This window comes from Salmo salar, chromosome ssa20 (genome assembly GCF_905237065.1).
Source record: "Salmo salar chromosome ssa20, Ssal_v3.1, whole genome shotgun sequence".
In the NCBI taxonomy this organism is placed as follows: Eukaryota; Metazoa; Chordata; class Actinopteri; order Salmoniformes; family Salmonidae; genus Salmo; species Salmo salar.
The window spans coordinates 36,237,764-36,263,817 of NC_059461.1; the positions used below are offsets into that span (position 1 = coordinate 36,237,764).

Here is a 26,054-nt window from a genome sequence, read left to right on the forward strand (position 1 = left end):
GCATTTGTGTGAAAGATGAGCCTGCCTACACTGGCTCTGCAGCCCTATGAATTAAGCAGCCCAGCCCAACACTCCCGAGTGGCGCAGAGGTCTAAGGCACTGCATCTCAGTGCTAGAGGCGTCACTACAGACCCTGGTTCGATCCTGGGCTGTATCACAACCAACCAGTGCACAATTGGCCCAGCGTCGTCCAGGTTAGGGAAGGGTTTGGTTAGGGAAGGGTTTGGCCGGGGTAGAGAGGAAGCAGGAGAAGCCAGGGCAAATCACAGCACAGCGGGCAGGGATTTTTATTTAACTAGGCAAGTCAGTTAAGAACAAATTCTTATTTTACAAGCTAGTTCTGCCTGTTAGGATGATTTGCCACTTCATTACTAATTGATAATCACCTGAGAGAAACGCTCACTAGGCTGCGAGTGTTGAATTCTGCCTCCCATAATGACTATAGTGACGTTGGGGAAACACTCTGTTAGATACAATGTACAGAAAAAGAAGCCAATGAAAATGGCTTTGAGTTATGGCTCATCTACTTCAAGCGGCGCCTGTCTGGGAGAGCGCATTCAGGAGATATTCAGGGACAGAACCGTCTGAGAAACGAGGACAGCTTTGGGAGGCATTATACTCAACTTGAAACGATCACGCATGTTACGTCCCCCAGTTTCTGTGTTGTTGTGGGTTTGTATGTCTGTGTATTTCAGGAAATGGCTTCCTGGATTCCAGAAGCAGCTGATTGGTCGGCCCCATCGCTGATTGGAGCTCTGACCCCTCCCTCTCGTCTCTTCATTACCAACTCCTTCTCCAGCTTGATAAAAGCCAGTGTTCCTTTGTTAGGAAATATAGCTTATTTTTGTCTTGTGTTGATTGTTGTGGCGGTCAATAAAAGTTTTGTGGATAACATTTTTTAGCCGCTCCTTCAGAGGTATGTGTATGCCAATAGGACTTAGTATTTTTGGTTAATTACATTTTTCACTTAAAGTATTGGTAATTATTCTGTTTCATTTGTTCCCAGGGTGGGAAGGGGATCGCACCTTGGGAGTGTTTAGACAAGAGGCCTGTGGGCATACATAACTCATAGTATTTAATCTGTCTATGCACACTAGGTAAGACCTGGGTGGATCACCCCCTGAATTTTGTTTAGCGTGCCAGGTGGTGTTCAAGGTTAGGTAAGAAGTGAGAAGGCAGGTAAGGTAAGAGAGGAGAATCTTTAACTTTAACTTTCTTTGCTTTGGTTCCGTCCAGCCCCTTTTCCCCACTTTAGCGTGTTTAGGAATAATAGATTCCCTGTTAACTGTATTTTTCTCTGCCTCTGTCATCCTTCCCCGCACCTACAATCACATACTTTTTCACTCCACGGGGAGTTGAGATGTAGCAGGGTGTTGCAATCCCTCCTCCACGAGGTGTACGTAACAACGCAGTTCAAAGTGTCGAGTCAGCGAAGACTCACGTTAATCTCAAGCGAGAATAATCATCCTTGGAGTTAGTACTAGGACAAGGCTAAATCTCCAGATGTGACGGGGCAGCACAGAGCCTCCCAATTCATCCCTGACAAGACATAACCCACCTACCAGCTGTGAGCATCAATAACACCAGGAGTTAAGTAGCTAAGCAACAGTGCATCTTCAATCAGATGTGACTGGGTTGCACGGAGCATCCCAATTCGCCCCTGACAATGCAGAGCCCACCTATCAGTCATAAGTATTAATACGACTAGTAGTTAGGGGGCTAAGTTACATCTCTAATCAAACATGACTGAAGAGACATCCCACATTATGTCTGCTCAGGCACTACTTAACTTTACAACATTCTGGGCTCTTCATGCTGCCCTGGTACCTTTCCCAACCCACCGCAGCAGTCTGCTGCTGGACTAATATTCTGTAATTGTTATTGACATATTGTGGGTAGGAGATAGAGCGAGAGCACCATTCCCCCTCCCCACTCCAAAATTAACAGCCCGAAACAGGCTTATCGAGTCAGGGTACGTTGCAACACCGAGCCTCTGCACTGTGGCTCTCTCTGGCTGGCATAGAAGCAGACACTAGCTATGTCAGGAGGGCTGTATGCAACACAGCTGGAACAATAGGAGCCTCCTATTTAACATCAATCAAAGGATATTGGTTCTCCCTAGCTCCCTGTTTAATAGATGATAGTGTCATACTAAATAGTGTAATAAATACCATGAAGTGTACAAATGAATGACAGCACATACTGACCCTATACCTGGGCATTTCTCAAAGGCCTGTAATAGTCACAAGAATTCAGCTGATACGCATATTCTATTAGACCAGCAATGCAAAACTGACAAGTTAATTTGTGTCGTATTTTCCCCTATGCCTTTAGCCCCCAGTACTGTACATGCAGATTTCTTCATACTGGATGCACAATAGATTTGATGCACTCTAGTAGACAGGGTTCTATTTTCTTACTTACTGTAACACCTTGTCATGGCTTTTTCCTGTGTCATTCCATATAACTAGGTTACTACACACACACACTTTCATATATAAATGTTACTACATACACACACACTTTCATATATACATTTTACTACACACACACACACACACACACACACACACACACGCACACACACACACACACACTTTCATATATACATTTTACTACACATACAAACACACACACACACACACACACACACACACACGCACACTTTCATATATACATTTTACTACACACGAACACACACACACACTTTCATATATAAATGTTACTACACACACATGTTCATATGTTACTACACACACTATCATATATAAATGTTAATACACACACACTTTCATATATAAATGTTACTACACACAGAAGCAATGGTAAGTAACAATCCTGTCTGTTAATAAGTGGGAGTGAGGGGAGGAGGCAGTGGGCTGCATGGTTGTCTGTGTGACATGATAGAGTGAGAGAGAGTGCGAGAAAGCGAGAGACAGACTGCCAGGTATCTAGTCTGGATCAGGCCTCTTCTGTTCTGTACCTTTCATCTCTCCCATGTCCAGGGTCTTGCCCAGCTGTTCCAGGAGGACAGCGCGAGCTGCGTTTTTATTGTGCTTCTTGCCATCGTAGTGCTGCTGTGCCATGCCCGGGTTGTTGAACCAGGCGTTGCATAGCTGGCAGTAGCGGTCTGAGTCCCTGCGCTGCCGAGGAGAGGTCACCGGGGTTGTTTCCAGGGAACTTTTCACCGGACTGGGCGGCACCTCTGATTGGACAGAAAACAAAGACAGGGGAGTTCACATCAACATTGTTCAGCTGTTTGACAACACTCTCTAGACCAAAACATAAACAGGTGTTTGTTTTTTTAACCATCAGCTATGAAACAGCTTCTGAACAAAACTTAAGGAGGAAAATAAGAAGCATGGTAAAGCAAAAAGCTTTGTTGCCAAGTGAAAAAAAATTTGCAAAATGGGAGGCAATAAATGAGCACTGATAACAGGCATTGCATCACTTTGGCTCTGGCAAGCCTGAAGAAGAAATCCTAAATCATACTTGGCAATCGGAAAAAAGACCCTGGTCTACTTACTGCTGCCTACTTGTGTGCAATGTTCCTTCATGCATGGATGCCACCATTAATGCCGAACAAACATCAGATTGTGCAGCGCTGCGTTTTTCTAAATGTGATTTGCTATCAAGATAATCCGTTTTACCACTTGAGCGCTCAGCCCACCCTTCATAAGTCAACATTTACAGAGGTCCCGTTACAAGGCATCAGATCCCATTACAGACCACTGAGGCACTGTGAGGCAGTCATCGTCTCCAAGTGGCAACTCCTGTGAGTGTCACGGCATGACAGAGTTGCAGTGTAGAAACACAAACATCAGCACCATGTTCTTCAGCCATGTTGATTATAAGGATAGGCTACAGCATGGTGATTTATGCTCATCTTTATGTCAGAACTTGTACTGTGAAGGGATTTTTGGGCATTGGCCAGCTGGGCTAGTAGACCACAATTTATACTGGCCCGGGTGACATTCTACTAGCCAAGGGTATTTTCTCCTGAAGTGTGTATGAAACACTGCATTATGGAAAGGGTATCAAAAGGGGTAGCATTCAAACAGTATGGAAAATTCGTTTAAAAAATAAGTACTCACTGGAAACAATGGGAAAGGTAGTGTAGGAAATAGCTTTTGATCTGGAGTGGCTACAAGCACACTGTTATATTTCTTGCCGGTTTGTCACTTATAGCACACAAAGGCATGTACAAGTTGATAACAAAGCCCTTGGTTTAGACAGCATCTAATTCAGGCAATTAACTGCTGTAGCAGTAAAGAGGATGTCAGAATGTGAAACTGGGAATTAAGTGGCTGTAGGAGTGTGAAATGCACAGTATATCATTTGTGGGGGATGGTGATGTCAATGGGGCCAGGGAACAAAGAGGAAGCAGAAACGTATTAATTTCAAGAAGATAGATTTTTTTCATTAACAAGGCAAAGCATTTTCCCTCTTCTTTTTGTCTTGCTCAAACAGACATGTTGATCCCAAATTTCTTGTCTCTAATTGTGTCTTTCAGCTTCTTTCCACATAATCTAAGAGAAGTGCATCCCTCGAAGCAACAGAATTAATGAGTTTCACTTCCACAAGCTACCAGCTTAATGCAATGTGTAATTTTCATTGGCAAACACAAGGCAATTCATCTCATTTGCATTATGCGTGCGTGTGGCGCAATATTATATATTTAAACAACCTGGACTTAGGGCTAGACGTAACATAGTAAACATAAATCCGGCTAGGTGGCTAACGCTAGCTAGGCTAAGGGTTAAGGTTAGGGTTAAGGTTGGGGTTAGGAGTTAGGAGTTACGTTAAAGGGTTAGGGGAAGGGTTAGCTAACATACTAAGTAGTTGCAAAGTAGCTAAAAAGTAGTAAGTAGTTGCAAAGTAGCTAAAATGCTGAAGTTGTCCGTGATGAGATTCAAACACGCAACCTTTGGGTTGTTAGACATTCGCCTACCCATCCAGCCTGACCAAGCACACTACTTTCGTTTTGCCTTAAGTAACCTTCTGTCTTATGTAACCATACCAAACGTAGCATATCATACTTTTTTGAGTGTCCCGGATTTACCTTTACTATGTTATATTATATCTCGTCTATGAGACCAGGCTGATTATAAAGAACATACATTCTGACAGTTAGGAACAAACATTATTTAAGTTGACACTTGATGAAAAATGTTTTATGAAGTGTCACCTTAAATACAGTGCATTCGGAAATGCCTGTTTCATTTTGTCATTATGGGGTATTCTGTGTAGATTGATCAGGAAATATTGTAATTGAATCCATTTTAGAATAAGGCTGTAACGTAACAAAATGTGGAAAAAGTCAAGGGGTCTGAATACTTTCCGAATGCACTGTAAAAAGACCAGTGCTTTATGATAGATTTGTACAATTGTGATAGTCTTTCAGTAGAGATGTCATCAACATCTTGCTAAGAATTTACAATCAAACTCTATTACCATGGAATAATCATCATGCTGGTATTTATTGCTTGTGGTTATCAGCATTTGTCCTTTTGACCATTTCCTGAATAATTTAGAAAGGGCAGCCCTTCATGTCGTTCATAATTGTGGCTGTGACATTTCCAGTACCACTAGGCTACCAATCAAAAACTCTCAGATCCCCAAGGCGCATTTCATAAAAGCTAATTATTGTCATTAGTCTCTTCACGTCAGTTTTAAGTTCAAGTAGCAGGTGTAAACAACAGATTAATCGCACAGCTCCCATGACACTGTAGGTCAACATGGCCAGTCTGTCCTCTTAACAACATAGATCACTTCTGAGATTGGCATTTTGGTCAAATGCCATTTTAGAAAGAAAGAATAACTGCCAAAATGTGTCCGTTATTTTGGTGACAGGAGCCTGTAACTCTTGGGATAAATATTGCCTACCATCTAACATGGATGTGCTAATCAGGCAGAGACGCAGAGTGGTTTTGAATGTGTCTGCTTGTTGTTACACCACAGATATTAACCTTCCCTAGCAGCAGTGACATATTACAGTATCGATTGCGGCTGCTCTGAGGTTTAGGGAAAACATCCATCAAAATCAGGCTCAGGGTAAAGGTTGTAATTTTTTTAGAAAACTTTAAATAGGCTGCTTGTTGATTCCAGTCCTGACTAGACTAATAAGAAGCAGGAAGTAAAACTCTGAAAGCTAATAAACCTTTAATATGAATATATTTATCCTTCATAAATACTGTAACTCTAGCACAACTTCATAAGCAATTCATGCTTACTGTACAAATAAGCAATGGGGGAAATGTAGCTATCCACTGTGGGATGAGGATCCCACAAAATTATGCACTCTAAATGGAACCATAATCCCTGTATAGTGCAGGGCCCAGCTCTGGTCAAAAGTAGTGCGCTACAGTATATAGGGAATATGGTACCATTTGGGACACAAACAAAGTCTCCACCATTACTCATCATCACAGTAATTTCACTTAAAACTGCTCTCTGTGGACCACTGTAATCTCAGACAGGAGAATACAGTCCCAATGACCCAGACCACTGTGTTCTTCAAAATGAACTTCTGAGCCTTATAGCTTACTCTTAATAATCACCAGCCCTGCGCCATCCATCCATCCATCCCATTCATTACAATGGCAGCCGCCCTGTAGACAGGTTAGCTGACAGTGTCACGAAAACAATCCGCACGCTACCTTTTGGGCAGAAGGCAGTGTGTTGTCATGATTCTGTCACTTGTTAAATCCACTTCAATCAATGTAGATGAAAAGCAGGAGATGGGTTAAAGAAGGATTTTTAAACCTTGAGACAATTGGAGATATGGATTGTGTATGTGTGCCCCTGACAAATTGAGGCTGTTCCAAAGGCAAAAGGGGTGCAACTCAATATTAGGAAGGTGTTGCTAATATGTTGTACACTGTGAAGCTTACATGTTGTAACAATCTAAGCCAACCCTGTCTGTTTTCCCCATATTTGTGTACGTGTCAGTTTTGTTGCTAAACAACCAACCCATCTATTTATACCCAAAGTCTTTACCCTCAATGGGGGTGGCCCCAGTCCCAATCATCACTTGCTATTTTTGGGGGATGGATAACTGTTCTGCCCTGTTCTGTGTGAGAGATCCCAGTCTCTATAGATAACTGCACATTGGGATGTGAGCCCTTTCCCAACATTTAGTGCATCATTAAAGCCATACTGTTTCCACCACTTGTGCCTTTTTTTATTTGGGAAGTCAGTAGAGAGGCGAAGTCAATCCACCAACCTCTCACCCAATTCTCTAAATAGTGCACTACTTTTGACCAGAGCCCTGGTTAAAATAGTGCACAATGAGTCCTATGGGCCCTGGTCAAAAGTAGTGCACTGCTTACTGGAACAGTGTACCATACCTGAAGTAAACCAAGAGGCAGATTCTGTCCAGTAAACCAGTTGGCCAGTGTCAATATATTGACGCACCCACTGTGTAAAGGGTACTTTAAAATCACTTAGAAGGCCATCAATTCTCCAGAGCAGAGTGATATTTATAGGTTCTTGGGATTAAAAAAACAACAAAGGGAGACTAGGGTACTACCGTTAAGAAGACGGACGTGTGACTTTTGCAGCGAAGGACAGCTACGTTGTTGATTGGCCAAGGTAATAAAAAATAAAAATAAGAAAACATCTTGCTTATTTCTGCCAAATGGCACGTGAAACAGTGTGCGTCACAAATCGCCCCCCCTATATAGTGCACTACTTTTGACCAGAGCCCTAAGAGTCCTGGTCAAAAGCAGTGTACTAAATAGGGAATAGGTTGTCATTTGGGAGGCAGCTTGAGCTTGTTGCTGCAAAGTAACAAGGAGAGCAGATAATGAGAGAGGGCTCTGGCAAAGAGGGACTCAATATAAAAACAAGCAGTGTATATGTGTAGTACATCTAGGGTGACAAGTAGAATAACTAGTATAAATTGTACAAATTCTCTCAATGCTGTCATCCGTTCCCTTCATTCACTATCAATTTTGATTGTTTTCATCCTTCAGTCATTCAAATGAGTCTTTTCTGCATTGATAACTTGCTTGAACAAAGGAAGTGTCAGTCATGTCTTTCCTTACATTCACTCTGCAGTAAACAAAGCTCAGTTAGACTGACACTCACTGTCATAAGATTTGAAAACGTGTTTTGGGGGGTTTGTTATCACATCAAGTGGTGGCAGAGGAAAACTTTAGCATTTTAGGAAATCAGTACAATCCATTTTTATTTTAATCAAACAGCAGTAGAGCAGCACTGATGGACTTAATTCATATCATCAAGTCAAGGAGATATCATAAGGAAGCTCCTTTCCAAATGGCAGCACAGAAGACCTTGTAAAATAAATGTTTGTTAAACTGAAAAGCTTTTTGTTCTTTGATGAGATGTAATGGTGAATTAATTAAGCTTATCATGCATGTTAGTGGCACACTTTGGGTTAAGTCTGTAATAATTAAGAAGGTTAGTTAAACTGGCACACTGTATCCTAACTACATTTAGATATCTGGAATTTCAGCTGGATACCATAGTGTTTCTAGAAATTAAAAACATATTTTTTTGTAAAGATAACATTCATTCTCATTCATTCCCCCTGGGGGATGCATAAAAATGTGTGTGTTGAGTCGCATTGCAAACTGATTTGCATGGAATAAAATAGTCAAACAGGAGAGAGAAGGAGAGGTTGAAATGGGCCATTTCTTTTTCATCCCTGATATAGATACATTATGCAAAAACCCCAAACGGCTACAGATGCTAAACTCATGCTGCAGCTCATCTAAAGTGAATGCCAACTAACACCTTCATCCTCTTCATGCTTTAGCTTTAGTGTCCAATATGAAAATAACCACCTTTTGCTCCATATAAAAGCAGGACTTTTGTGTGCGCTGAACTTTATTCAGAGCAGGATTCAGCATCTGTTGGATAAAAAAGAGAAGGATCAAAGTGTTCTGATGTCTGTGCAGTTATCTGTTCCTACAAAGCATTCCCCTTTCTGGGATTTCTATTCCCCTCTGCCTTATCCCCCTCTGTACGAAAAACTAAATATTTTCTCAATGCACATTTCCACCCGCCTCTGAGAGGGGTGAGACCACTGCAAGCGGTGCAGTCCATGAGAAAAAAACTAAAAACAAACAACAGCTCTCCCACATTTCTAAACCTGGTGATGTAAATGTTAGGCAGTAGATTAGACAGAGCCTGTACAGGGGGACTAGGTGCTGTATACTGTAGGTTATGATGAAAAGGCCAACTCTATGGCCCCTGTAGTGAGGGATTCTTTCGAGACTTTGTAGAATTGTAATGTTTAATGTATAATTGTTTTTACCAGGATAGTCAACTCAGTAAGAATTGCCACTGTTTTTCTGGGAATGCTGGGATAACGTGTTAGTTTGGAAGTGTTATCATTATTATTATTATTATTCATAAACCATAGGGTATTTAATCCATTATGTGTAAACCATACAGTGCTGCATACATGGTCAGATGGTACATTTCCTGGGATTATATACTGTAATGAATGCCACAGCTAGCATCTTCATTAGATGTAGACACGAAAACCCAAGGTTCCAAACTTCAGAATGTTCTTTCTAAAAACAATTTCAGTTAGCTCTGTTAGATTCTAAATATCAGAGTAAGAAATCGACAAACACTATTTAAGCTTAAACCAAGTTTATTCATCCCAAAGGATCGAACAGCTGAACCGACAAAAACATGGTTCCACCAGTGGTGGTAGGAATCAAATAAGATTTTATTAGTCACATGCGCTGAATACAACAGGGATATTTCTGGGACAATGATGTTGATGTGAGCCATGCCCAGCCTTTCAAAGCACTTCACGGCTACAGACGTGAATGCTAGGGGTCGGTAGTCATTTAGGCAGGTTAGTGTTCTTGGGCACAGGGACTGTGGTGGTCTGCTTAAAACATGTTGGTATTACAGACTCGGACAGGGAGAGGTTGAAAATGTCTGTGAAGACACTTTCCAGTTGGTCAGTGCATGCTCGCAGTACACGTCCTGGTAATCCGTCTGCCCCTGCGGCCTTGTGAATGTTGACCTGTTTGAAAGTCTTACTCACATCGGCTGCAGAGAGCATGATCACACAGTTGTCCGGAACAGCTGGTGCTGGTGGACGTGAGAGCTACGGGTCTATAGTCATTTAGGCAGGTTGCCTTTGTGTTCTTGGGCACAGGGACTATGGTGGTCTGCTTGAAACATGTTGGTATTACAGACTCAATCAGGGACATGTTGAAAATATCAGTGAAGACACCTTCCAGTTGGTCAGCACATGCCCGGAGCACACGTCCTGGTAGTCGGTCTGGCCCCGCAGCCTTGTGTATGTTGACCTGTTTAAAGGTCTTACTCACGTCGGCTACGGAGAGCGTGATCACACAGTCATCCGGAACAGCTGATGCTCTCATGCATGCCTCAGTGTTGCTTGCCTCGAAGCGAGCATAGAAGTGATTTAGCTCGTCTGGTAGGCTCGTGTCACTGGGCAGCTCGCGTCTGTGCTTCCCTTTGTAGTCTGTAATGGTTTGCAAGCCCTGCCACATCCGACGAGCGTCGTAGCCGGTGTAGTATGATTCAATCTTAGCCCTGTATTGACGCTTTGCCTGTTTGATGGTTCGTCGCAGGGCATAGCGGGATATCTTGTAAGCATCCGGGTTAGAGTCCCGCACCTTGAAAGCTTCAGCTCTACCCTTTAGCTCAGTGCGAATGTTGCCTGTAATCCATGGCTTCTGGTTGGGGTATGTACGTACAGTCACTGTGGGGACGACGTCCTCGATGCACTTATTGATAAAGCCAGTGACTGATGTGGTGTATTCCTCAATGTCATCGGAAGAATCCCGGAACATGTTCCAGTCTGTGATAGCAAAACAGTCCTGTAGTTTAGCATCTGCTTCATCTGACCACTTTTTTATAGACCGAGTCACTGGTGCTTCCTGCTTTAATTTTTGCTTGTAAGCAGGAATCAGGAGGATAGAGTTGTGGTCGGATTTACCAAATGGAGGGCGAGGGAGAGCTTTGTACACGTTGCTGAGTGTGGAGTACAGGTGATCTGGAATTGTTTTCCCTCTGGTTGCACATTTACCATGTTGATAGAGATTTTGTAGAACTGATTTTGTAGAACTGATTTCTCTCCTCCCCGGATTTTGTGTTAAATGCTCTACAACAAAGCTTTCTTAGTGTCCAACAAGCTTTATCTACCCTTCACCTTGTTCTGAACACCTCCAAAACAAAGGTCATGTGGTTTAGTAAGAAGAATGCCCCTCTTCCCACAGGTGTTATTACTACCTCTGAGGGTTTAGAGCTTGAGGTAGTCACCTCATACAAGTGCTTGGGAGTATGGCTAGACCGTGCACTGTCCTTCTCTCAGCACATATCAAAGGTAAAGTTAAATCTAGACTTGGTTTCCTCTATCATAATCACTCCTCTTTCACCCCAGCTGCCAAACTAACCCTGATTCAGATGATAATCCTACCCATGCTACATTACGGAGACAAAATGTATAGATCGGCAGGTAAGGGTGCTCTCGAGCGGCTAGATGTTCTTTACCATTCAGCCATCAGATTTTCCACCAATGCTCCTTATAGGACACATCAATGCACAATATACTCTGTAAACTGGTAATCTCTGTATACACGTTGCAAGACCCACGGGTTGATACTTATTTATAAAACCCTCTTAGGCCTCACTCCCCCCTATCTGAGATATCTACTGCAGCCCTCATCCTCCACATACAACACCCCTTCTGCCAGTCACATTCTGTTAAAAGTCCCCAAAGCACACACATTCAAGGTCGCTCCTCTTTTCAGTTCGCTGCAGCTAGCGACTGGAACGAGCTGCAACAATCACTCAAACTGGACAGTTTTATCTCAATCTCTTCATTCAAAGACTCAATCATGGACACTCTTACTGAAAGTTGTGGCTGCTTTGTGTGATGTATTGTTGTCTCTACCTTCTTGCCCTTTGTTCTGATGTCTGTGCCCAATAATGTTTGTCCCACTTTTTGTGCTGCTACCATGTTGTGTTGCAACCATTTTGTTATGTTGTGTTGCTACCATGCTGTGTTGTCATGTGTTGCTGCCTTGCTATGTTTTTGTCTTAGGTCTCTCTTTATGTAGTGTTGAGTTGTCTCTCTTGTTGTGATGTTGTTGTGATGTTGTGATCATCCCCAGCTTACCATTGGCTCATTCATCCCCCTCCTCTCCCCTGAAACTATTCCCCAGGTCGTTGCTGTAAATGAGAATGTGTTCTCAGTCAACTTACCTAGTAATATAACGGATAAAAAAAATAAAAAATAATATATATATATATATATATATTTTTTTAAGTGTGTTTTGTCATATATTTCTACTGTATTTATTTTTTTATTTTTAATCCCAGGCCCCCGTCCCCGCAAGAGGCCTTTTGGCTTTTGGTAGGCCGTCATTGTAAATAAGAATTTGTTCTTTACTGACTTGTCTCATTAAATAATGGTTAAATAAAATAAAAAATAACAGTCGGATGGCCTTGAGAGAGAAGCTATTTTTCAGTCTCTTGGTCCCAGCTTTGATGCACCTGTACTGACCTCGCCTTCTGGAATGTAGCGGGGTGAACAGGCAGTGGCTCGGGTGGTTGTTGTCCTTGATGTTATTTTTGGCCTTCCTGTGACATCGGGTGCTGTAGGTATCCGATACATCGGTGTACTAAGATTGAATCATACTACACCGGCTCCGACGCTCGTCGGATGTGGCAGGGCTTGCAAAATACTGTCCCCTACCCTAGAGAGGTTAAAACACTCACTCCCTGAACTTGCTTCCCGACTCTCAGCTAACTCGTTACAGAATAACACCTCACCTAAGGGAAGCATCAGGGAGTGTTTTTTTATGTTATTTTTTGGGACAGAGTAATGACGTCGCGTCCGGGAACTGCTACAGGCTCTCATGCCTCAACCAGATCGCCAGGCTTCACTACCTCAGCCGGCTTGTCAGGCTCCCCTGCCTCAGCCGATCTGTAAGGTTCCCGTGCCCCAGCTGACTCGACAGGTTCCTGTGCCTCTGCTGGTGTGTCAGGTCCGCTCCTGATCCCCGGGTTTGTCCCCTTTGACGGCGTACTGCTGTTGGAGCCGCGCGTCGGGAGGGGGTACATATACTCCCTCTCCAGCCTCTAGGTCATCAGGCTGCTGATTATCCCGCACACCTGTGCACCTGCGCCTCATGACACTCACCTGGATTACATCGCCTCCTTGATTAGCTTCCCTATATCTGTCACTCCCCTTGGTTTTTTCCTCAGGTGTTACTGACTCTGTTTTCATGTCGGTGCATTGTTTGTGTTTCATGTTCATGGTTTCTTTTATTTATTAAAACACTCACTCCCTGAACTTTATTCCTGACTCTCAGCACATATGGAGTCTGTCCCTACTCAAGTGCAGTTGGGATAGATCAACTACAGAGTCAGAGCATTTGTTCCAGGACCAATGCAGTGTGATCATTGTAAAGCTTTTGGACATGTTTCAAGTGCTTGCAGAAGGCAGAGGCCATTGTGGAAAAATCATGTGTTTTAAAAGTGATTAAAATGTGCCATGTTGCAATTGTGGTGGGAACCATGAAGTTTGAAAGAGAATGAGGTGTCCAAAGTCAGGGCTGTCCAGAGCATTTCATATGCAGCAGCTGTTAAAAAGGTTGAGCGTTCGAATGGTGCTCCTGAGGAGTCCATAGTTGTGCATAGGCCTTCCCTGAAGGCTGCAGGGGTTTCCATTTAACAGCAGGACCCGGATATATTAAAGGTTAAGAAGGTGGACTTTGGAGCTTATAGCTATGATGATTAATGGCACTGCCAAGGTGGAGAGGAAGTCCTGGAAAATAGATAACATTGCGGATGCGGCAGAACGGTTCTTTGGACTGAAAGACTTTTCTGTGGAGGATTTGCATGGAGTATTATCACAAGCCATACCACCTCTCAGGACATAGAGCCTGAGAAGAGAGAAGTGGGAGTTTTGGGGTTCTGGTTTTGTTCATGTGGTTTTTGGTTTTATTTTGGGTGGATTAAGTTAGGTTTCTCTATCACGTATGGGTTTTGTTTTTTCAACCCTGTCCAGTTGGTGGTGGTACAATAACCTTTTTGGGTTGTAGTAAAACCCACAGAAGAAGAAGAATGTAGCTAACATATTTATGCCTTGCTTATTCCTCTTTGATTTAGAAGATACTGTTGCACAAACAATATGCTGATTTAGGTCTACACCATCACTGGTATTATCAGGCTGTACAGCTAATTACATTTGCTCTGACTCAGTACATTTATTAGCTAACTACCTAGCAAGCTAACTAGTGATTAGCATTAGCGGCTAACACGATTTAGGCCCAACTTGGTAAGGAAGGACAAACTAGCTGTTTGCAGATGTAAGAAACACAAAACGAATTGTAATTATACAACACTAGTGGATTTACAGTTCCAGTCAAAGGTTTGTACACACCTACTCATTCAAGTTTTTTTTTATTTGTACCATTTTCTACATTGTAGAATAATAGTGCATACATCAACACTAGGAAATAACACATATGGATTCATGTAGTAACCAAAAAAGTATATTATATATTTTAGATTCTTCAAAATGGCCACCCTCTGCCTTGATGACAGCGTTGCACACTCTTGGCTTTCTCTCAACCAGCTTCACCTGGAATGCTTTTCCAACAGTCTTGAAGGAGTTCCCACATATGCTGAACACTTGTTGGCTGTTTTTCCTTCATTCTGCGGTCCAACTCATCCCAAACCATCTCAATTGGGTTGACGTCAGGTGACTGTGGAGGCCAGGTCATCTGATGCAGCACTCCATCATTCTCCTTTTTGGTCAAATAGACCTTACACATCCTGGAGGTGTGTTGGGTCATTGTCCTGTTGAAAAACAAATGATAGTTCCACTAAGCGCAAACCAGATGGGATGGCGTATCGCTGCAGAATGCTGTGGTAGCCATGCTGGTTAAGTGTGGCTACCAGTGTCACTTTTTTGGTTACTACATGATTCCATATGTGTTAGTTCATAGTTTTGATGTCTTCACTATTATTCTACAATTTAGAAAATATAAAAAATAAAATAACTCTGGAATGAGTAGGTGTCCAAACATTTGACTGGTACTGTATATTAAGAAGCAAAGTGAAAACAGCATTGTTGTCACCAACATTGTTGCATGTGCTGCATTTACCATGAATACTGAACGCAAGCGTCTCATGGTCGAGGAACAACACATGCGCTCCCCGAGTGACAGGGGGAGGGGCTAGGTCTGTGCGGAAAGCAGCGTGGAGAGAGAGAGCTGAGAGAGATGACTCAAGTAGCTAAATAAACTATAAAAATGGACGTTACACACGGTGTATCACATTTAACAAACCAAACATTCAAATACCATTATAAAAGGTTATGTAAAAACCCAAACCGGTCCGTGCATCAATACCGGTATATAGTAAAATACGGTATACCGCCCAGCCCTAAGTAGCGGATGGGCATAGTACAGTGCCTAACTTACATTTCTCATCATGTACTATAGGACAAGTTGTTTTAGTAAACAACAGAACTTAAACATACTCTAGATGTAGGCTAAACATGTTGCGATGTGCATTTGGTTATGATGTACGACAGAGAAAACAGAAACGCAGAGACATTTTGAGAGGCACCCTCCAGTATGTTTTCGTCCCAAATGGCACCCTATTTCCAATATTGTCCACAACTTTTTTTATTTAATGTAATTGAACCTTTATTTAACTAGGCAAGTCAGTTAAGAACAAATTCTTATTTACAATGATGGCCTACATCGGTCAAACCCGGACGACGCTGGGCCAATTGTGCACCGCCTGAGCCTATGAGCCCTGGTCAAAAGTAGCGCACTAAATGGGTTGCCATTTGGGATGAATCCTATGACTGGGGTCTCTCTGGTCCTCTTTCTCTGACTGAGGCTGGAGTCTGGGGGGGGGGGGTGGAGAGGTCTGTCTGTCCGTGGCTCTAGCTGGGTTTGTTGGGTGACAGTGCGATTGATTTCTCTGTCTGGCCTTCCTCAGTTGGGAGCAGAGCACCCTCTGTTCTGAACCATTGGCCACAGATGGCATGGTTAATGACTGAATCTGTCAGTGACAGACATGGAGGCATAACATATCTAGCATTATTTTATCTAAGCACAATTTTACAGTATCAGCAATCAGCATACGTTATACCAAATAAATTGAAAGGTTGCGTAAAGTAACCAAGATTTTTCCCAAATGAGACACAGCTCACTCTATGGGAAATAACACTAGTATTCTTATGATTACCCATTATCCTATACTAAACATTCCATCAGAAATAAATCAGAAACACCACATCCCCTAGGAACCTCCTTGCCAACATGACCCAGTAGGATGTAGCACTGTACTTCAGATTCCCTGCTGTCTGTAAATACCAAATCAAAGCACAACCTCAGGTTGAAGCTAGAATCCTTTTGAATTATAAATGAATGATATATAATCATTGATGCTTGAAGAATATAACTTAGAAATACCTCATGAGCTTAGTTCAACTATTGTACCCCAAGAGGCCAGGGTTCCGGTCTAGAAGCACAGTTTCGACTGCTCCTACACTGACGCCCGGCCCAGAAAGACGGCCACATACAGAAGTCAGATTTGAAAATTCCTAATAACACACTTTAGTCATCACCTTTGTGCACAAACCATCCATGGGATAATTCAAATAATTGTCGCTGAGGCCGATTGTTTTTCCATCACTCACAACCGAAGATATTGGTTGCGATGTTGGTCAATATAAACCGATTGCAACCTGGATATAGACGTTCCATGAATCGGCGAATGAGAATGTGAGTCGATTACCTTGAAAACAACTGTTGGACATCTTGGACTCAGTCTCCAGTTCTTATTATACCTCAGTGGTCGTACCCCATCAGAACCCAAAATATAAGCTTGTTTTACTCCAATGGTTATAAGCAATGTTAATGTAAACAAACACTGTATATCCTCAAAATATACTTAAAAGTATAATTTTGATATCATGGATGGTCAGTCCTTGCATCCATAGTTCTGTCTATGAATTTGAGAGTGGTTATATTTCTCCAGGCCCATCCCTCAGCTTTTTACCAGAACAGAGTCAGGGTGATCTCTTTGTTATTGTTTCAACTAAGGATTTTAGCTTTAAGGAAATCAAGCTGAAACAAAACAAGATGCCACTGATTGCAAACCTCAATTGCAGTATACTCTATTTCCTGTACCAGGTTTACAGTAGCTTCCTGAAGCAGCAGGCTTAGGAGGAGGAGGAGCAGGGTTAGAAGGAAGAGGGGGGAGAAGGATAAAGAGGACTAAGCGAGGAGGAAGAGGGGGAGGCCATGAAGGTGGACAAGGCATAGGAGTAGGGTTCAGGCCTGTAATGGTTGTTGAGGGCTGCAGAAACATGTCTCACCCTGCTGGATAGTGACCCCTACAACCCCTACTCTCCAGCCCTCTAGGTCTTTCCCACCATATTATTTATGTCACTTGAATACATCCTGCCCATGCCTACCCTGTTAAAAGTCAGAATCCTCATAATAAATAGGTGCAAAGGACTTATCTTCAAGGGAATGCCCTAATGCATAAATATAAACGCAACATGCAACAATTTCAAAGATTTTACTGAGTAACAGTTCATATAAGGAAATCAATCAATTGGAATCAATTTATTAGGCCTTAACCTATGGATTTCACATGACTGGGAATACAGATATGCATTTGTTGGTCATAGATACCTTTAAAAAAAAGGTAGGGGTGTGGATCAGAAAACCAGTCAGTATCTGGTGTGACCACCATTTGCCTCACGCAGCGCGACACATCTTCGCATAGAGTTGATCAGACTTTCGATTGTGACCTGTGTAATGTTGTCTCACTCCTCTTCAATGACAGTGCGAAGTTGCTGGATATTGGTGGGAACTGGAACGCCCTGTTGTAACCCAAACATGCTCAATGGGTGTCATGTCTGGTGAGTATGCAGGCCACGGAAGAACTGGGACATTTTCAGATTCCTGGAATTGTGTACAGATCCTTGCAACATGGCACTGTGCATTATCATGCTGAGACATGAGGTGATAACGGTGATAATGGATAATAATCAACAATGGGACTCAGGATCTCGTCACGGTATCTCTGTCCATTAAAATTGGCATTGATAAAATCCAATTGTGTTCATTGCCCGTAGCTTATGTCTGCCCATACCATAACCCCACTGCCACCATGGGGCACTCTGTTCACAACATTGACATCAGCCAACCGCTCTCCCACACAAAATAAATGCTGTCTGCCATCTGCCTGGTACAGTTGAAACTTAGAACTGAGATTAATCCGTAAAGAGCACACTTGAGGCATCTCTACAGACACCCTGATTTGATTCCAGGCTGTATCACACCTGGCTGTTATTGGGAATCCCATAGGGCAGCTCACAATTGGCCCAGCGTCATCCGGGTTTGGCCCTTGTAGGCAGTCACTGTAAATAAGAATTTGTTCTTAACTGACTTGCCTTGTTAAATAAAGGTAAAATAAATAAATAATAATAATATAGATCATAATAATAACACACAGTTGTAGTCAGAAGTTTACATACACTTAGGTTGGAGTCATTAAAACTCGTTTTTCAACCACTCCACAAATTTCTTGTTAACAAACTATAGTTTTGGCAAGTCGGTTAGAACATCTACTTTGTGCATGACACAAGTCATTTTTCCAACAAATGTTTACAGACAGATTATTTAACTTATAATTCACTGTATCACAATTCCAGTGGGTCAGAAGTACACTAAGTTGACTGTGTCTTCAAACAGCTTGGAAAATTCCAGAAAATGATGTCATGGCTTTAGAAGCTTCTGATAGGCTAATTGACATCATTTGAGTCAATTGGAGGTGTACCTGTGGATGTATTTCAAGGCCTACCTTCAATCTCAGTGCCTCAGTGCTTGACATCATGGGAAAATCAAAAGAAATCAGCCAAGACCCCAGAAAAAGAATTGGAGACCTCTACAAGTCTGGTTCATCCTTGGGAGCAATTTCCAAATGCCTGAAGGTACCACGTTCATCTGTACAAACAATAGTACACAAGTATAAACACCATGGGACCACGCAGCCGTCATACCGCTCAGGAAGGAGACGCGTTCTGTGTCCTAGAGATGAACATACTTTGGTGCGAAAAGTGCAAATTAATCCCAGAACAGCAGCAAAGGACCTTCTGAAGATGCTGGAGGAAACAGGTACAAAAGTATCAGAAAGGCCGCTCAGCAAGGAAGAAGCCACTGCTCCAAAACCGCCATAAAAAAATGCCAGACTATGGTTTGCAACTGTAAATGGGGACAAAGATCGTACTTTTTGGAGAAATGTCCTCTGGTCTGATGAAACAAAAATAGAACCTTTTGGCCATAATGACCTTCATTATGTTTAGAGGAAAAAGGCTTGCAAGCCAAAGAACACCATCCCAACCATGAAGCACGGGGGTGGCAGCATCATGTTGTGGGGGTGCTTTGCTGCAGGAGGGACTGGTGCACTTCACAAAATAGATGGCATCATGAGGTAGGAAAAATATGTGGATATATTGAAGCAGCATCTCAAGACACAGTCCGGAAGTTAAAGCTTGGTCGCAAATGGGTCTTCCAAATGGACAATGACCCCAAGCACACTTCCAAAGTTGTGGCAAAATAGCTTAAGGACAACAACGTTAAGGTATTGGAGTGACCATCACAAAGCCCTGAACTCAATCCTATAGAAAATTTGAGGGCAGAACTGAAAAAGTATGTGCGAGCAAGGAGGCCTACAAACCTGACTCAGTTACACCAGCTCTGTCAGGAGGAATGGGCCAAAATTCACCCAACTTAATGTAGGAAGCTTGTGGAAGGCTACCCAAAACATTTGACCGAAGTTAAACAATTTAAAGGCAATGCTACCAAATAATAATTGAGTGTATGTACATTTCTGACCCACTTAAAATGTGATGATAGAAATAAAAGCTGAAATAATTCATTCTCTGCTATTATTCTGACATTTGACATTCTTAAAATAAAGTGGTGATCCTAACTGACCTAAGACAGGGAATTTTTACTAGGATTAAATGTCAGGAATTGTGAAAAACAGAGTTTGAATGTATTTGGCTAAGGTGTATGTAAACTTCAGACTTCAACTGTGTATATATATATATATGAAATAATAACAACAATAATAATTCTCCAACATGCCATTGGCCATCGAAGGTGAGCATTTGCCTACATTTGCAGAACTGCAGTCAGGTGTCGTGTCTTTAGTATCATTTAAGGTGAAGACTGTTATTTTATCAAATCAATTCTCTGTAATTATTATTACGTGATTAAACAAATCATGTAAAATTAATTAACTAGGAAGTCGGGGCACCATGGAAAATCTTCAGATTACAAAGTTACAATTTTCCAAATATAACTCTTCAGATATTTTAATATCTGATCAATTAGTCTTCTATTAATTAATTATTCTTTACCTCACGTCAGTCTCATTTCAAACGTCATATAATTTTTGGTTATCTGCACGAACACAGCCTAAACCATGAATCATCCGTACATCAATTGGCTTAATCATTTATTTACTAACTAACTAAATAATCACAGAAATGCATAAATCAAACAAACAGTAGATATTGGTTACAAACAATGATAGGGAAGATCCCCTAGTGAGCTAAACCGATATGACGGCTTGGTGGACAAAGGGAAGGGTGTGTGGACTGAGAGAGCGGGAAAGACAAAATGGCTTCACTACACAGTGGATAATTATATTCGTCGGTCCGTCTGCTGGAGAGTCATTTCATCAGAGAGTGGTTGTAGGTCTATCGGCGGCTCCTGATAGTGTCTGTAATGGATATGTCAGGCGCCCATTGTTCTTAGAATAGATGTTTCGGTGGTTGTTGGTATTTGCATCCCAGGTTTACATCATTTCTAGCATCAGACTAGTAATTAATATCTATGATTTGCTCTTATTCTGTAGGGATCGATAGTCTCATAGTTTAACAATTTCCATCCGTGTAGCCAAATCACCACGTGGTATGGTTTTCTAGTCTTGGTACTCAAACCTGTGCCACCTCAGCTTACACCGAGGTACGCGTGGTCTTAACTATTCGCAGTCACAGCTCACGCTGCCAGATCATGTCTGTGCTCATGGGGGCGTGGCTGCTGACTAAACTTTACAGGGAATACAATTCTCTCAAAATTAAAGGTTAACATCACATTACATAATTTCACAAATAGTTTGAACTTTACTCATTCATTTTATAAAATAATTAGATGCAAACACCATAACTGAGAAATGGACACATTCAGAGATATAGTTATGTGTGTTTCCTGTCCTTTGTGAGGTTACCAAATGAAACACACTCAACATAACTGTCCCTTAAGTGTCCATGGACCCTTCCAACATTCTCACAAGTGGACATATAGTTTCATTTTCCCATTTTGGGGACTTAAGAGTTCGGCCACATGAAATCCTTTGTTCACTCTGTGGTCTCTCTCTCCCTTTTCATGCAGAGAGAGAGTCTCCGCCAGGAATTTACAACCTGAGATACAGAACCTGGGTGTAGGAGAGAGTGAGAAAGGGGGAAGCCACGATCTACACCCAGAAAGGGCCACTTCATGACACAAGTCAAGACCCTGGTGAGGACGATGAGCACGCAGATGAGCTTCCCTGAGATGGTTTCTTACAGTTTTTGCAGAAATTATTCAGTCGTGCAAAGCCACAATTTCAACAGCTGTCCGGGTGGCTGGTCTCAGACCATCCCGTAGGTGAAGAGGCTGCATGTGGAGGTCCTGGGCTGACGTGGTTACACGTGGTCTGCAGTTGAGACCAGTTGGACGTACAGTACTGCCAAATTCTCTAAAAAAACATTGGAGGCGGCTTATGGTTGAGAAATTAACATTAAATTATCTGGCAACAGATCTGGTGGACATTCCTGCAGTCAGCATGCCAATTGCAAGCTCCCTCAAAACTTGAGACATCTGTGGCACTGTGTTGTGTGACAAAACTGCACATTTTAGAGTGGCCTTTTATTGTTCCCAGCACAAGGTCACCTGTGTAATGATCATGCTGTTTAATCAGCTTCTTGATATGACACACCTGTCAGGTGGATGGATTATCTTGGCAAAGGAGAAGTGCTCAGTAACAGGGATGTAAACACACATTTGTGCACAAAATTTGAAAGAAAGAAGCTTTTTGTGCGCCTGTGAAATTTCTGGAATGTTTATTTCAGCTCATGAAACATGGGAAAAACACTTTACATGTTGCGTTTTGATTTATGTTCAGTATACATGCAGTATAACTTATGCCACATAGTGGAATACAAGGTCTGAGTTATAACTAAATTGTCAAATTCTGAGTAATATGTGTTCCATGTGTACAACACTTATTATTTATTTATTTAACTAGGCAAGTCAGTTAAGAACAAATTCTTATTTACAATGACGGCCTACCAAAAGGCAAAAGACCTCCTGCGGGGACGGGGGCTGGGATTAAAAATAAAAATAAAAAATAAATAAATAACATGTAAATATAGGACAAAACACATTACGGCGAGAGACAATACAACACTACATAAAGAGAGACCTAAGACAACAACATAGCAAGGCAGCAACACATGATAACACAGCATGGTAGCAACACAACATGACAATAATATGGTATCAACACAACATGGTAGCAGCACAAAACATGGTATAAACATTATTGGGCACAGACAACAGCACCAAGGGCAAGAAGGTAGACAACAATACATCACGCAAAGCAGCCACAACTGTCAGTAAGAGTGTCCATGTGTCCACTACCATGTGTACACTCTAGAACACAACCCGTGTCACGTCTAGATAAAGACATCCAGGATTAGTTGCACAGGCACACAAGCACACTTCACTCATGGACCAAAAAGCGTTTAATCTAGTCAGCTGCTTTCTTTATAAGTTTTTATTTTCTTTGAGACTGGGGGGTATTTGTCAGCCCTGTGCTGTGCTGATCTGGCGCTTATGATCCTCACCCAAGAGAGTAGGTAATAGGATGGCATTTGGGACACAGCCCTTGTCCCCGGTCACTGGACTCACTGGGAGAAAGGGGATGAATGGAGGATAAGAAGAAGAGGAGGAGAGTGTTCCTGAAAGGGAAAAACAGACCCTGAGGTTCCAGGGTGTGGGACTGACTGGGCCTAGATATGTTTCCACTTTATGTTGAGCATTTTGCACAACACATTCCCTACATACACAGTTGAAATCGGAAGTTTACATACAAATCAAATCAAAGTTTATTTGTCACGAGCGCCAAATACAACAGGTGTAGACCTTACAGTGAAATGCTTACTTACAGGCTCCAACCAATAGTGCAAAAAAGGTATTAGGTGAACAATAGGTAAGTAAAGAAATAAAAACAACAGTAAAAAGACAGTGAAAAACAGTAGCAAGGCTATATATAGTAGTGAGGCTATGTACAGACACCGGTTAGTCGGGCTGATTGAGGTAGTATGTACATGTAGATATGGTTAAAGTGACCATGTATATACGATGCACAGAGAGTAGCAGTAGCGTAAAGAGGGGTCGGCGGGTGGTGGGACACAATGCAGATAGCCCGGTTAGCCAATGTGCAGGAGCACTGATTGGTCGGGCCTATTGAGGTAGTATGTACATATGTACATGAATGTGTCGTTAAAGTGACTGTGCACATATGATAAACAGAGAGTAGTAGCAGCGTAAAAGAGGGGTGGGGGGGGGGGGGCACACAATGCAAATAGTCCTGGTAGCCATTTGATTACCTGTTCAGGAGTCTTATGGCTTGGGGGTAAAAACTGTTGAGAAGCCTTTTTGTCCTAGACTTGGCACTCCGGTACCGCTTGCCATGCGGTAGTAGAGAGAACAGTCGATGACTGGGGTGGCTAGCGTCTTTGACAATCTTTTTTGGCTTTCCTCTGACACTGCCTGGTGTAGAGGTCTTGGATGGCAGGCAGCTTAGCCTCAGTGATGTACTGGGCCGTACGCACTACCCTCTGTAGTGCCTTGCGGTCGGAGGCCGAGCAATTACCAGTGATGCAACCAGTCAGGATGCTCTCGATGCTGCAGCTGTGGAAACGTTTGAGGATCTCAGGACCCATGCCAAATATTTCCTGAGGGGGAATCGGCTTTGTCGTGCCCACTTCACGACTGTCTTGGTGTGTTTGGACCATTCTAGTTTGTTCTAGTTTGTACAGCCCCGTCGATGAGAATGGGGGCATACTCGGTCCTCCTTTTTCTGTAGTCCACAATCATATCAGCCAAATACATTTAAACTTTTCACAATTATTGACATTTAATCCTAGTGAAAATTCCGTCTTAGGTCAGTTAGGATCCCCACTTTATTTTAAGAATGTGAAACGTCAGAATAATAGTATAGAGAATGATTTATTTCAGCTTTTATTTCTATCATCACATTCCCAGTGGGTCAAAAGTTTACATACACTCAATTAGTATTTGGTAGCATTGCCTTTAAATTGTTGAACTTGGATCAAACGCTTCGGCTAACCTTCCACAAGCTTCCTACAATAAGTTGGGTGAATTTTGGGCCATTCCTCCTGACAGAGCTGGTGTAACTGAGTCAGGTTTGTAGGCCTCCTTGCTCGAACATGCTTTTTCAGTTCTGCCCACAAATTTTCTATAGGATTGAGGTCAGGGCTTTGTGATGGCCACTCCAATACCTTGAATTTGTTGTCCTTAAGCCATTTTGCCACAACTTTGGAAGTATGCTTCGGGTCATTGTCCATTTGAAAGACCCATTTGCGACCAAGCATTAACTTCGTGACTGATGTCTTGAGATGTTGCTTCAATATATCCACAAATTTCCTTTCTCATGATGCCATCTATTTTGTGAAGTGCACCAGTCCCTCCTGCAGCAAAGCACCCCCACAACATGATGCTGCCACCCCCGTGCTTCACAGTTGTGATGGTGTTCTTCGGCTTGATAGCCTCCCCCTTTTCCCCCCCAAACATAACAATGGTCATTATGGCCAAACAGTTCTATTTTTTGTTTCATCTGTCCAGAGGACATTTCTCCAAAAAGTATGATCTTTGTCCCCATGTGCAGTTGCAAACCGTAGTTTGGCTTTTTTATGGTGGTTTTGGAGCAGTGGCTTCTTCCTTGCTGAGCGGCCTTTCAGGTTATGTCGACATAGGACTCGTTTTACTGTGGATATAGATACTTGTGTACCTGATTCCTCCAGCATCTTCACAAGGTCCTTTGCTGTTGTTCTGGGATTAATTTGCACTCTTCACACCAAAGTACGTTCATCTCTAGGAGACAGAATGCATCTCCTTCCAGAGCAGTATGACGGCTGCGTGGTCCCATGGTGTTTATACTTGCGTACTATTGTTTGTACAGATGAGCGTGGTACCTTCTGGCATTTGGAAATTGCTCCCAGTGGAGTCCTACAATTTTTTTTCTGGGGTCTTCGCTGATTTCTTTAGATTTTCCCATGATGTCAAGCAAAGAGGCACTGAGTTTGAAGGTAAGCCTGGAAATACATCCACAGGTACACCTCCAATTGACTCAAATTATGTCAATTGGCCTATTAGAAGCTTCTAAAGCCATGACATCATTGCTGGAATTTTCCAAGCTGTTTAAAGCACAGTCAACTTAGTGTATGTAAACTTCTGACCCACTGGAATTGTGATACAGTGAATTATAAGTGAAATAATTTGTCTGTAAGCAATTGTTGGAAAAATGGCTTGTGTCAATCACAAAGTAGATGTCCTAACCGACTTGCAAAAACTATAGTTTGTTAACAAGAAATTTGTGGTGTGGTTGAAAAACTAGTTTTAATGACTCCAACCTAAGTGTATGTAAACTTCCGACTTCAACTGTAGAACTGACAGAGATACTGTACATTTACACACAGAGACAGAGACTGAGGCTAGGACTACTATAATGCGTATTGCGCCAGTGTCTGGCCTTGGTTTCAGCTAGGGTAAGCATCCCTCTGCCTTTTTTATATGAGACACAAACCGACCAAATGTATTGTTTTGGCACTGTATTTCTATGCCTCTCCACTAGCTAATTGCACAATTGTGAACTATTTCAGAGTCAAACAATAGGCACAGAGGGCTTTCCACCAA

General features: G+C 42.3%; 1 protein-coding gene across 1 annotated transcript in view; it reads right to left on the bottom strand.

The window, feature by feature from the left end:
- Positions 1–26,054, bottom strand: part of LOC106580521 (zinc finger matrin-type protein 4) — a 201,907-nt gene that overhangs the window by 41,584 nt on the left and 134,269 nt on the right. Inside the window, exon 5 of the mRNA XM_045703277.1 lies at positions 2,984–3,205. Within this exon, the coding sequence (XP_045559233.1) occupies positions 2,984–3,205 (222 nt within the window). The remainder of the gene's footprint in view (positions 1–2,983; positions 3,206–26,054) is intronic.